The 15,312-nt window shown below is 35.2% G+C and overlaps 1 protein-coding gene across 1 annotated transcript; it reads right to left on the reverse strand.

The window, feature by feature from the left end:
• Positions 1-11,246: 11,246 nt before the first annotated feature.
• LOC125670914 (uncharacterized) lies at positions 11,247-13,867 on the reverse strand. The gene is made up of 2 exons (XM_048906346.2): positions 13,591-13,867; positions 11,247-13,479 (listed from the first exon to the last, which is right to left on the reverse strand). The coding sequence occupies exons 1-2, from the start codon at positions 13,834-13,836 to the stop codon at positions 12,802-12,804; spliced, it is 924 nt and encodes a 307-aa protein (XP_048762303.2). The 5' UTR covers positions 13,837-13,867; the 3' UTR covers positions 11,247-12,801.
• Between the last annotated feature and the right edge of the window lie 1,445 nt (positions 13,868-15,312).

Genomic DNA, 15,312 nt, shown 5'->3' on the forward strand with positions numbered 1-15,312 from the left:
TTTTGAGTTTTCTTTCTGTTTTTCGTGAGAAGAATTCTTGTCCACCCAAAAAAATGCGAGCGTCTAATTTTCAGTTTGCTGTGTAACAGTCCGGTTGAACCTGTGCTATCACTGTGTTGTGACAAGAATAACATTATGGTAATCAGTGGGATTTATCTCGAAATAATATTGATTTTAATTTTACACGGTTTTCATTCAATTACCATAAAATCCTGTATTTCATCATGAAGTATACATTTTGAAAATATTGGATTTTCCTTCTAAATAAAACTGAAACAAAAAAGATTCAAACATGTCAATACAATTAACATATTTTAAATAGTATCGATACATTAAGTTCACACGGGCTGTATCAACGACAAGGAACGATTTCTTTAAAGGACGAAATGTGCTACATGTAGTAGACAGCAAGAAAACGGTATCCGGATAGCGTAGTGTTAAACGCACTCGCTGAGATTTGAATTGCTAAAAAAAAAAACCTAGTTTTTCATACAAAATTTCGGGTACATTAATATATATATGCTTTTAAAAACCGGTGTTCCGTTTCGAAAAATATATCAACCAAATAGATAAACTAGAACATTTGAATTAGTTTCAAGTCTCTATTGCTTGTATTATAAATTACAGAATTGAAGTACATGATATGTACTAGATGAAACAGAAATGGCGAAATCGCTACAAAATGTAGTCCTGTCAGAAGTCTTTCAAAATCTAAATTGACCTGAACAATTTCAACTGGACAGGCTTAATAAACAAATGTATAACATATTTAGACCAATAAAATAAGTATGGTACCAGTAACAACATAAATCTGACATAAATTTTTAATTTTAAAAAAACCCAACAAGAGTCCCATGTACCACATTGCTCACCCGAATTTGCATTTTCCTATGTAAAACATTAAAGTCCAAAATGACTCCAACCTTGTTACGCAGAACATGGAGTGAACAAATTGGAATCTACACTGCATTATGATGCTTATATATTATTTTGACCAATTGTTCGACAGGGGAGAATGAGGGGAATGAAACATTCACTCAGGTGCACACACAGGACTCTAAAGAAGCAGAAGGACCACAGGCATTACTCAACCTTAGCACTGAGGATCTTTCCGGGTTTTTTTAATCTAAATGACGAAATCTTGAAATTAAGTAAAAGCCCATAAGAACAGAGAAACGAATTCAATGGACAAAGGCAAGTGACAACGACGCATGGCGAGGTTTTGATGATGATCTTCATAATATCTTCCTGGTTACGAGTAACTGACAATGTGGAAAGAAGGCTGAATAGTATGAGAAAACTTTAAGTAATTTACAACTTTGGGAAGGAACGGTTTGGTGTAATGGAAAACGGGATCATGAAGGGATTTCCAACACACGCAACTGAAAAGAAAGGATGATAAAAGCACAAAACAGCAAAGGTGAAGAAAAGGTAACAGTGAAGCTGTTTGACAGGGGAAACTAGATCCAATGTCATCAAACCAAGAAGAGCAGAATAAAAAAACAAACAAGAAAAGGCGAAACAAGATCTTGGTTTTTAAGGAACTCATTCAACTCCCCACACACAAATGTTTTGGACAGGAAACGAATCCCAAGATTTATGTTAAAAGGTTATTGTATACAATCCATTCAATCAAGGATGAAATATTGACTTGGCAACTGTCCCAGAAAATCAATAGTAGATGAACCACCCAGTCAGCTTAGCACTTGTGAACCAATACTGGAGAAAAGTAAGTGACTAAAGCAGTTTCAACACCAAATTTTCTATCTTATAAAGTATACAAGAATTGAAGATCATACGATTGCTCTGGAAAAATGGCACTATACCAAATAGCTCGAAAAAAGCAAAGGGTTGTATGGTGTCGAAACGCAAAAACTCCAAAAAGATTACTAGTGATTTGTTCCGCACAATATCACTGCTAAGTGTAGACAGGCAAGATGTTCTTCTCCATCTTATTCACACGCACGACCTTCCAACAACTGTGTATAGACAATTCATCACAGGAATGGGGGATCTCTAGACTCTCAAACGTTCTAACCAGATAAACCATGAATCATAGTCTGGCAAAGCAAACTTAACAGTAGTTGGGATAGGCCTGACGAACGGTTTTGGATCCTTTCCACATAAGCTGACAGAAACGACAATCGAATATCAAATTCCGAATGATGTTCAATGCTTATTTCAGGAGAAATACAGATAATATTATCTACAAGAAGTAGCACGAGATGATAAGATTTAGAGAGGGAATAGTACCTGACTGTACCATCTCACAAATGCTGTTTGTGATTGGAAAGACAAGACGACCAAGAATAAACAAACATGTAGGTTGCTATCACCCTGCTATATCAATTTAGATGGATGATCTGACTATCCCAGCTGTCTCACTTGTGTAGACCAGGCGGGTATGAAGAACAATCAAACAAGATGTCAGTTTAGGCAAGAATGAAAGGCGAAGACATCGAACAGTGATCAATATCATAACTCCTATAAGCAATACACAATAGAAAGTTAGGCAAACACGGAGCCTTGACACACCAGAGGTGGGATCAGGTGCCTAGGAGAAGTAAGCATCCCCTGTTGACCGGTCACACCCGCCGTGAGCCCTATATCTTGATCAGGTAGACGGAGTCATCCGTAGTCAAAATCAGTGTGCAAGAACGGTCTAACAATCGGTATGAAACACATCAAACAGCATTTAACCCAATGATAGGTTACATGGGCAAATTAGATCATTATAACGACCATATAATTTGCGAAATGCTGACGTTCAACGAGACTGTTGAAACCCCATTCATATCAAATTTGACAGTAGCTTACCTCGATTTAAAAACTGATAATACGCAGAACAAGCTCTTGTGTATGAAATTATCTAAGAGATAAAAACATCATATCCAGGTGATAATGGAATATTGCTACATAGATGTGGGAATTTGACGATGGAGAAGTTGAAATCATTCCGTTTGTCATAAAGTTGAGTTGTTAGTTTGCCGTTGATATCCATTTTCAATAGAATATTTAAGTATGAAGCAGATGTGGAGGACTCCGTGGTGTCTTTTACCTCGAGTTTACATGGATATATCGAATCGACATATGCATGAAAATAATTGTTAATAGATAAAACGTCTTCGATATATCTAGATGTCGAGTTGAAGAGATTTTTTCTTCTCACGTAGAAGTTTTTTATTTAATATATTCTGTTTCATAAGAATATAAAAATATGTCAACTAATAAAGGAGCACAATTCGTGCCCATGGGAATTCCAACAGACTATTGGAAGACCTGATCGCCAAAGACTACGAAGATGTCAATGAGGAACTCCAGCATATTAGTTATAGCGACGACAGAAATTAAGAAATGCTTACTTTAAACGAGACTGTTGAAATCCCTGTAACATCAACGTTTTTATCAGTAGATTACCTCGATTTAAAAACTGATCATAAGCAGAACAAGCTCTTGCGTATCGAATCAGTTAAGTTGGTTGTACATTATTTAACGTCCCGCTCAAGAAATTTTTACATCTATGGAGACGTCACCATTGCCGGTGAAAGGCTGCAAAATTTAGGCCTATACTCGGCCTTTTAAAATGGGAGGGGTCTTTATCGTGCCACTCTTTAAGAGTGTGAGTGATATCAAGACACAGTTCAAGGAGTGGCTAAGCAAGATCAACAAGTCATGACTATGTGGATGTTATATTGTCTGGATATACCCACATGACATCTTATTAGAATTAAAGTATCTTCTGATGGTCTGTGTTGTTCTAATGACAACAGCAGACAAACTGCAGAGAGTTGCAGAGAGCAACAGTACACACCAATCTGAGGAAGTTTATGAGAGCTTCGTCTGGTATAACTGTACTCGAGTTCTACTGTAGAAGTACAACTTCTATCTGTCAATCGCATGAAGGAGTTCAAAGTACTAGCGTCCAAAGACAGGTTAGTGGTGACTCTAAGAGATTTATTCGGCAAGATGATACGAGATGCAAGAATCCAAACAGGGCCAAAATGAGTTGCATCGATGAAGGTGTCATGGGCAAAAAATATGCTAACATTCAGAAACATTGGCAATACATGTATTGGTAGACACTGTTATGAGATCAAGAAATTCAAATTCAATGGTCAAAGACGAACAACAGAGAAAGGAGAGGGGTGATCCAAGCAGAAATTATTTTTTGTGTTTTAAATTTTATTCATTTCAAGTGTCATATAAACAAATAACAGATACAATAACCTGTCAAAATCTCAATAATATATAGTTTGAACATTAGGTAGAATAGACAAAATTTTCGAAAAGTTTATGATCAGGAAGTGAATTGAGATTTTTCAAAATATAAGCATAAGTCATAAATGAAAATTGGACAAGTTTCATCGAGTGAGTACAACCTACAATACATTTTATATTTATATAATCTGTAGGCTACATAACAAATAAGCAAATTTAATGACTTAGTCTTTCTATTGAGGTCATGAAAAAATCATATCATAATGTGTTTCCATTTTATATTTATATTCAGATAAGCACTTAATACATTCCATACTTGGAAAAACATTCTCACATTCAAAACTAAGGTGTTTTGAAGTTTCCTTTATGAGACGGTTATTACAATTACTGTGTGTTTCTCCTTTCCATTTACTGAGCTATGTACGAGGGTTGTTCGATATGTAATGTGTATTGTACCACAGCGCGATAACGCTTTGCACGATTTCGTAGATGATGATACTCTAGAATAACTCTATTCAATACCTTTCCAACGGTATAAACACGAGCCTTCAGCTTCACATAGTTTTAAACTTATAGTCATTTCAATAGAGTCAGTCGTTGACCACTGTTGTAAAAATAGTTGGGAAACAGTTTGAGAATATTGAAGAAATTAGAGCTTATATAAGAGTTCGCTCAAAACTCGGCCATTCGGTTATGCAGATTTTTACTGAATGGGGTGAAGTTTATGGGTCTGATAAAGTATCTTATGAGACAGTTCGTAGGTGGAAAAAGAAATTTCTGACGAGTCCGTCAAAGATGCAGCAAAATCTGGCCGACCTGTGACTTTAACAGGCAAGGTAAATGTCTCAAAAGTCAGGGAAATAATTGAAAGTGATGGCAGATACACGATTCGTGATACCGCCAAAGCTGTTGGCATATCGCTATCACGGGTGCATTTCATTTTGAAGCGTATTTTGAAAGTACAAAAGATTTCTGCCAGATGGATACCGCATATATTGACAGATGACCAAAAAAACGGGTACGAGTACAAACCGCTGAACAATTGCTCAAAATGTTTCCCAAATTCAATCAGAAACAATTTGCAAACATTGCTACTGTTGACGAAACATGGGTTCACTATTTCAACCCAGTAAGAAAAATTGGAAACAAAATATGGCTAACTAAACACGGTAGAAGGCCTGTATTTGCCAAAAGAACCATAAGCACAAAGAAGGTTCTTTATTGCATATTCTTCTCATGTGATGGTATAACCGTACAAATTCCGGTGCCGAAGGGCAAAAGTGTTACAGGTCGGTATTAACGAGATTTTATACTAAAAAAGCTCAAGAAATATTATCATAAACGACGCTCCGTGTCAGGATTTAGGCATGTTCGTCTACTTCATTATCACGGTCCGTCACATGCAAGGTGAAGATAACGAACAGTGATCAATCTCATATCTCCTACAAGCAATACAAATTAGATAGTTGGGCAAACACGGACCCCTGGACACACCAGAGGTGGGATCAGGTGCCTAGGAGGAGTAAGCATCCCCTGTTGACCGGTCACACCCGCCGTGAGCCCCATATCCTGATCAGGTAAACGGAGTTATCCGCAGTCAAAATCAGTGTGCCAAGAACGGCTTAACAATCGGTATGAAACACGTCAGACAGCATTTGACCCAATGATAGGTTGTATTGACGAACTAGATCGTTATAGCGACCATAGAATTTGCGAAATGCTGACTTCAATCGAGACTGTTGAAATCCCTGTACCATCAACTTGTTTGTCAATAGCTTACCTCGATTTAAAAACTGACTATACACAGAACAAGCTCTTGCATATCGAATCAGTTGAGATATATAAACACCATATGCAGGTGATAATGGAATATTGCTACATAAATGTGGGAAGTTGACGATGAAGAAGCTGAAATCATCCCGTTTGTCATACAGTTGAGTTGTTAGTTTGCCGTTAATGTCTACTTTCAATAAAATATCCAAGTATGAAGCAGAAGTGGACGACTCTGTGGTGTCCTTTATTTCGAGCTCACAGGGATATATTAAATCGACATATGAATGAAAGCTATCATTGTTAATAGACAAAACGTCATCGATATATCTAAAGGTCGAATTGAAGGTCACAGCGAGAGATTTTTTCTTCTCACATAGAAGTTTTTGAATAAATTCTGCTTCATATGAATATAAAAACAGGTCAGCTAACAAAGGAGCACAATTCGTGTCCATGGGAATTCCAACAGACTGTTCGAAGACCTGATCACCAAAGACCACGAAGATATTGTCAATGAGGAACTCTAGCATATTTTTTATTTCAACTTCAGAGTATTTGTGCGTGGAATCAGAGTGGTGTTTAACAAAGTAAGTTTTTGAATGACTGATCACTAGATATGAATATTTCCGTTTTCCGTTTTTGTTGAAGAAGCAACTGTCTATGATGTCAAAAAGTCTAGTCTTTAATTTATCGTGAGGAATGGTCGTGTATAGTGTTGAAAAGTCATAGGTTTTAATGCTATTGATTTGGGGAAAATTCTGTGATTTCAAGTTTACTAAAAGTTCTTTCGAATATTTTAGAATCCACATTTGATTAACACCACTTCTGGCATATGTAGTCGCACAGTAAGTTTCTCCTTCACAGCTGTTAACATTTTCGTGAGGAGCAAAGATACATTTTGAAGTCGGAAAAGGTTACTACATATGCAAGAAGTGGTGTAAATAAAATGTGAATTCTAAAAAACATTTAGTAAGTTTGAAATCGCAAAACTTTTCTCAAATGAACATCAAAACGTATGACTTTTCAACACTTTACATGATAAATTAAAGACTAGACTTTTTGACATTATAGACAGTTGCTTCTTCAACAAAAATGGAAAACGGAAATATTCATATCCAGTGATCAGTCATCCAAAAAATTACTTTGTTAAACACCACTCTGATTCCACGCACAAGTACTCTGAAGTTAAAATATAAGATATACTGGAGTTCCTCATTGACAATATCTTCGTAGCCTTTGGTGATCAGGTCTTCCAACAAATTGTGCTCCTTTGTTATCTGATCTGTTTTCATATTCCTATGAAGCAGAATTTATTCAAAAACTTCTATGTGAGAAGAAAAAATCTCTTGCTGTGGCCTTCAATTCAACATTTAGATGAAAGGTGAAGATAACGAACAGTGATCAATCTCATAAATATCGACGACGTATTATCTATTAACAATAATAATTTTCATTCATATGTCGATTCGATATATCCCAGTGAACTCAAAATAAAAGACACCACACCGTCGTCCTCTTCTGCTTCATACTTAGATATTTTATTGAAAATGGATATTAACGGGAAACTAACAACTCAATTTTATGACAAACGGGATCATTTCAGCTTCTCCATCGTCAATTTCCATACTTATGTAGCAATATTCCATTATCACTCTATATAGTGTTTATGTCTCTCAATTGATTCGATACGCAAGAGCTTGTTCTGCATATGATCAGTTTTTGAATCGAGACAGGCTATTGATAAACAAGTTGATGGCACAGGGGTTTCAACAGTCTCGTTTAAAGTCAGCATTTCGCAAATTCTATGGTCGTTATGACGATCTAGTTTGCCAATACGACTCTGTATTTCTTATAGGAGTTATGAAATTGATCCCTGTTCGTTATCTTCACCTTTCATTCAAAGGCTTGTAGTTAGATTCAGATAACTGCTTATCAGGAATATCTAATAATTTATATTGATGTATGTATTTCCACGCTACAAGTTCAATGCTAAACTCGTCATTTAAAACTCTTTGATAATGTGCTTTACAAAACTTCTTGTATACAAGATTTTCATAAAAGAAACAGCATCTTTGGTCTTTAACATTCACAATTCCTGTGTAGAAAGGAAAGTTATTTCTGTGCTGTATGTTTATAAACTTGCAATTAGAAAAATCATATTTTCTACATAATCATTTTAAAACAGTGGAGAGAATTCTAAATTCACACATCCAGTTTGACTTAATTCTAATAATCCAAGCAGAAATTAGGAAAATAGAGGAGGTCGGTCCAACTAACAAAGTTTGTAGAAACAGGAATCATTACCAGGTGGGATGTTGAACAGTGGAAGGGTTTCTGGTCTTGAAATTATCACCACACAAATTGCTCTGGGTCCCACTAGAGTTGGGATCAGGTGTCTAGCAGGAGTAAGCACCCTTTTTTTTCACCGGTCACAGCTGCCGTGAGCCCTGTATCTTGGTCGGGTAAACGGAGGAATCCGTAGTCAAAATCGGATGTCAAGAACGGTCGAATAATTGATATGAAACACGTCAGACGACTAATAACATACTTTATTATATACTTTCTAATCTCATCTCTTCTTTTTTCTTTGAACGTTTGCGGGATATACATGTATTACACGATATATGCCCGGAAACATTCCGGCCCGCAAACATTAAGTCGCAATCAATACACAAGCCGGAACTACACCGTTAATCTTCAAATTTTTCGTGTTTTTCATCTTTTACTCAATTAAACCAATAAAGAAATTGTTAAAAATAAAATTATTGTTAGTTTTTAAATGAAATTGAAAGTAGATAATAAAGAGGTTAAAGACTTTGTATGGGAAAATATGATGACTTCGTTTTTTGTCGCGGACGGACCTCGCAAGCGCGGTCCGTCTACGCGCCAAAACACTCGGTCGTCATATTTTCCCATACAAAGTCTATAACCTATAAGTATTTGCAAATAAGATCATTATAGCGAATCTCATGGCTGGTTTGAGAAGTCAACAGGGGATGATTACTCCTCCTAGGCTTATGATAATACCTCTGGTGTGTTCAGGGGTACGTGTTCGCCATACTCTTAATTTGGTATTCTTTATAGAATTTATGAGGTTGATCACTGTTGATTTTTCACTGTAAATATTTGAAAACAGTTTTTGTCTACGCATGTGACTTGTTCATGCTATAAAAACTTGCACAAATGTTGACAGTATTGTTTTGACATTCAGTATGCAGTTAGGGGAACCATATCCTCATTATCGATCAGATCCCGCCATACTTTGTCCTTTGACTCCATATAAATTCTAAAGAACGCTAATCAAACCTAAAATCACAAAACTTTTCCAAAACCAATAGCATCAAAACATCAGACTTTTCAACACATTTCCCCCAACATTCCTCACAATGAATGAAAAACTACACTTTTCTGTACATCATAGACAGCTGTTTCTTTAATAAAAATGGAACTCAAAAATATTCATATCTTGTGACCAGTCATCCAAAAAATTACTTTGTTACACCATTCTTGTTCTACGCACAAGTGCTCTACAAAACATGCTTAAGTTCCTCATTGACATTATCAATTAAGCCTTCGCAGATTAAATATGTCTTATAACAGTTTGTTGGAATTCCTATGATTATGCTTCTTAGCTGATCTGTCGTTTTATTCTTATGACACAGAATTTATTCAAAAGCGGTGCCCTACTGTACAACTCGATAACTAGATACATGCACATCGACGATGTTTTCTCTATTAACATTATTTACTTGCATTTGTACGTCGATTCGATTTATCCCAGTGAACTCGAAATAAAAGAGAGCACATAGTCTTCCAAATGTGCTTCATATTTGGATGATGTTTATTGAACGTAGACGTTAATGGCAAACTAATAACTCATCTTAGTGACAAACGGATGACTTCAGCTTCTCCATCGTCAATTTTCCATATTGTATGTATTTAACAATTTTTCATTATCAGCTAGCTTTATATTGTGGTAATGTCTCTCAACTGATTCCAAATGCTAGAGCATGTTCTACGTCTTAGAACCCGGACAGGCTACTAACAAATAAGTTGTATATTATACTGTCTTGTTTAACGTCAGCATTTCGCAATTGTTATGGTCGTTATAATGATCATATTTTCAATACAACCTGCCAATATCTGACGTTTTTCATACAAATGGTAAGGCTATTTTTTACATACTGATTTTAACTACAAATTTCCCGTCTCTATGACCAAGATAGAGGGATCACGTCGTGTGAGACCGGTGAACAGGGGATGATTCATCCCTGAATACACCTGACCCCACCTCTGGTGTATCTAAGTGTTGGTGTTTGCACTGCTCTTAGTTTCTTTATAGGATTTATGAGATTGATCACTGTTCGTTATCTTCACCTTTTCCATATATAATAAAAAATTATTTTTCAAACAATTTAGAAATGTCCAACAAACTGAAAGTTTGAATTTGAAACATCGGATGATAGCAGGAGTTTAATCTGAATAAGCCACTGTTCCGAATATCCGTTCGGAGCATTTCATCATTCTTCATCCATTGCTCCCTAGACAGCCTTCACTTGTGATCCGATTTTGCGTATGTCTGCGTCGTCAATTAGAGCAACATTATCTCAAGAATTCAATTTCCCTTATTTTCGTGACATGGTTTACGTTATCGAACCCTTGCTGCCACCACAGTAGTTTCTTTCCTTGCATTAATGTCTCCAGTATCCGCTGCTTGAGGACCAAACGCCAATTCCTGGAAGTATATCTATTCGTTACATACTTTATTGTTGCTTTATATTACCTATTACTAGACCGATTTCATAATAAAAATAACATTCCAGACAAGACTATCCTTAATTTTAAAAAAGGAAAAAGTAAGACAATCAAGTGACATCCGTACTTTTCTATTTATCTATACAAAATTATTATCAAATGCGAAAATTGCAACATTTTGTTTTGCTCTTACATGATTCTTACAAGTCAGAAATCAGATTCATATTAATTTGTTATTTAAAATTTCTGTACATATATCTTATAGAAGTAAATCATTTATCATAGAAGCCACTCTTGAAAAGTTTACATCAAAGTCCTTTACTCCATTGTCTAATAAACTTTGTTTAAAATCAAAAAAAGCATAGAACAAGTTCTTTTTACCATTCACTTAATGTTTGTGACAAACATTGCAAATTAAATATAGTATCTACTATTGAATAACTTTTTCTAGAAACTTGTTTGACATTCTGTAATAAGATTAAAATTTCCAGGCGATTACTTAAGTGCGTGTCTACTAGAAAACCATGCAGAAAGCTATTCATGTTAGGTTTTCAGTTTCACTTTCTTTTGTCATAATTATTCATTTCAATGTATTTTAAGACTTTTTTGAGAATTTTGTCAAAATCTGGTAATCGACAAGGTGTACAGTGCCTTATTTGGTTACCATTGGCAACATCATTTTACAGTACTCCAAATAAAAGTGAAAATTTCAAGTTTTAATGTACATTTATTTCAATTGTTAAAAATTCTACGAAGAAATTGATTACAGGTCTATACTTGTATAAGAGTGTGTGTCATATCCATAATTTAAAAAATTAAAATCTTAAATGAGGTAAAGGGAAATAACTCTTACAACTTCACAATGTTCTAAAAATAGAAATTTGCTATCTTAATTCTTTCACCCATAACATCTGATACACAGTTTAGAAAAAATTTTTTTTTAGTGTTTCTTAAAAGATCTTTACATGATGTGTACTCGATAAATTGGAATTTTTCGGAAAACAAAAAATAATAAAATTATGATAAAAATTGAAGTTACACAATTTTGACCATTATTTTACCATATGGGCAGGTTTTAGTCCATACAAAATCAATTTCTTTATAATGTTACTAATCCAAAATGTATTCTAATATTATTAGGCAAAGAATTACAAACATTTAAATATACAGTACTATAAATAACCGTTTTATATTAGTTTTTAATTTTTTTTACAATGTTCTGTAAGGAGGGATAACTCCTGTTTGCATTTTTTTTTTCAAATATTCAATTAAAAGGTAAACCTGTAACTACAAGTAATAATAATAACATGCTCTACACATGAATAATTAATGTAATATTATACATACACTGTAACATCCATTAGAATTTAATTCATAAACTGTAAAAAAAAAAAAAAAAAAAAAAAAAAAATCATTACATGTCGTGAATACATGTAATGACAAAATATTAACGATAAACATTGTGTACATACAGAAATATGGTACACATCAGAAAATATAGAAGTTAATCATACACATGCTACTGTAAACAATTTCCTCACACAGTGTTCTCAGGTAACAATAGAACAATAAATGAAAACACCAAGTTACATGCAAGTATGTTTGTACACTTATAATACAAAATAATACACAGCATAACTTATTCTTCTGTAAAAACTGTGATACGAAATTTTCTAATAAGTAGCAAAACACATTTGATACTTTAATTTCGCATTAGAATTCAACCCAATGTCATATATCAGAACAAAATCATCAGATGTCTAAGAAAATATTTCGAAAGTAAATCTTACCATAAAAAACCTCATTATGTTCCATATTTTTAACACTGAGAAAAAGAAAGATGTATTTCAAAGATTGCTTTTCCCAACAATTACTAATAAAGAATATAGGAAGTACACATGATTCACTACAGTGGACATGTACATTTTTTCCAACAATTACTAGTAAAGAATTTAGGAAGTAATCATAATTCGCTACAGTGAATATTATACGTAGATTTTGGTGTAAAATTGCATATATGTACAAATATATTCAACAATATTAAATGATCAAACACATTCACTTTGCAAGTTCATTGGCAATAGCTTGAACTGCCTCTTGTTGTTCTGTCGCATGAAGACTTTCAATAATATTTTCCAAAAGTTCATCCTCTTCGTCATTGACCTCTTCCAACTTCAAACGTTTTACTTGGGAAGAAGAACTTGATGATTTCCGTGCTTTCACAACAAAAGAGGCAAACACACTTCTAATTTGCTGGTGTGTCAGCCATTCACTTGGGCCGAAAAGTCTTCTCCCTTCTGGATCCTTTTCTAATCGCATCTGTTTGCTAACGGTATAGGGATTGGCCTTTCGTCCAGTTTTTTCTCCTTCATCATAAATCTCAAACAAAAAATTCTTAACTTTGCTGGAAAATCGAGTACTTTTCCTCCTTTGTTTCAATGCATATGCCTGTGTTTCATACACGACTTCATCTTCAAGGTCATGAGTTTCTACTGTGAAAGTGGGTTGGGTGGATCTAAATTTTGTGCAAGTCTGCACCCATATTCTTTTTGTGGTATCCAGTATGTTGTCCTGTTCTTCACTGTCATACACATGATTTCCAATAGCTAGGTGGTTCAATAATTGACTTTCTTTCCTAAACTCTTTAACACCATCCGGATCACAACATGAGAACAAACGACTTGTAGATTTCTTCTGCCTTGCCTTTGTAGTGGAAGGTTTGGGACTTGCAACAATCTACAAAAAATCAAAGTGAATTATGTTTTGAAAATTGATGTATTACATTCAATGTTTGAATAATATCATCTGAATTTGTGTACTAAAAGGCAAATTAAACTCAAAACTTACCACAGCTTCTGGGATGTCCACCAAATTCTTTGTTACAACTTCAAGCTTTTCAGATGGTATAAGATGCTCTCCAAAACTGTATGACTTGAATGCCAGAATACCACTGTCCTTAAAGATGAAATTGTTGAACTGGCTGATTGGGAATTTCAATTGGCCTGATAGTGTTGGCTGAGTTTTCATGTCAACATCAATTATGGATGTTAGTGTGTTCCGGACTCGCCCATGACTTTCAAGAGCATCTTTCATCTCATAGACAGATGTCACATCATTTCCTTCATTCAGATGGTTCAAAATGTGTATCCTACAGCTTCCTGTGCGTGAGTCACATAAATCTTTACCTGACTGTGCTTCACTGAAATTGTACTCTTTATTGTGATCTCTGTTTTGTTCCTTAGTTTCCAGAGGAATGTCAAAAGAGGAAGGCAGTGGTAACATCCTGCATTATCAGAACGCAAAAAAACTTCTTTCAAATGTGGATGACTCTGATGAAGCATCTGCAGGATATGGATAAGGATTTTGAAAACTGTGAACCACCCCTGTGTTCCATTTTGAAGAAGGTGTACATGTGATATGATGTCCACTGGTTCATCATTTTCTGTGTCATTTCTGTGTGTAAGTACACAAGATACATGCCAACTGATGCCCTGTTTTCCAAACCATTCACTTTGAGTCTCTCTGAATGTCTGCGGCAAGTATTTCATCGCCCAGTCCATGATTATGAGTGCCTGGTCATCCTTAAGATTGTTCAAAATATCTCTCTTGCAGGCATCTTGATTCACAGTACGTATACAATGATCTCGCCAGTTCACAATTTTCTCACATGATAACTCTACATCGTGTTGAATTTCTTCTCTTAAATTTGCTTCACATTGAATACCCTTAAGGCACTGAGCAATTTCAATGGTGACATTTTTCACTTGTCGACAAGATACACAAGTCTCTGAATGTTGATGATCACATTTAGACTCTGATAAAGCATATTGCATACAGTGTTCAATACATGTGCTTGTCCTGCTTATATGTGTTTTGAAATCATTCTTCAGATGCAATTTCACAGCTTGTAAATGGTTCTTGAACTCCTCCACTTTTCCATCATTTAGTCCTAATTCAGATAGTTTCTCCACTGCTTTTACAATGGTGGAAATTCCAGACTCTCCTTCACTTGCAAGGTTGTCAAGACCATGTAAAGACTTCAACTGTGATGCTGCACACACTTTCACTATCTTATAAAGAGTTGCTCTTGATGGAGGCACAATATCATTGTCCTGGCAATATGCTGTATATGCTGCGATGAGTCTTGATGCAATCATTGTACGAATGACCTTTGGTATCTTGACTTCTAATCCCGATGAAAGTTTCAAGTGCTTGGAGCCAAAACCAACAGTATGGAGGTACATGGGAGCTGATATGAACTCTACAAAGTGTTGGATTCTTCCTTTTGAAATTCTGACACGTATAACTTTAGGTGGTGTGACATACATAATATGTACTGTCCCGGTCAATGAGTGGCTGCATGTTTTCTTGCTACATCTATGTGGTGGATTGTTATTCCCTCAACCATCTTCAACAAAGTGACTTTGCTATATCTATTGGCAATGAGGGACAGAATCTGAGTGCGAGTTCTATGATCTGTAGCCTTCTTGTATGCCTCAATTACTGTGTCTGTCATAGAATCTTCACGAGATATTGCTGGAGCTTTATAACTGCAGATAACCTCATCAA

The sequence above is a fragment of the Ostrea edulis genome, chromosome 4, assembly GCF_947568905.1.
Source record: "Ostrea edulis chromosome 4, xbOstEdul1.1, whole genome shotgun sequence".
NCBI lineage: Eukaryota > Metazoa > Mollusca > Bivalvia > Ostreida > Ostreidae > Ostrea > Ostrea edulis.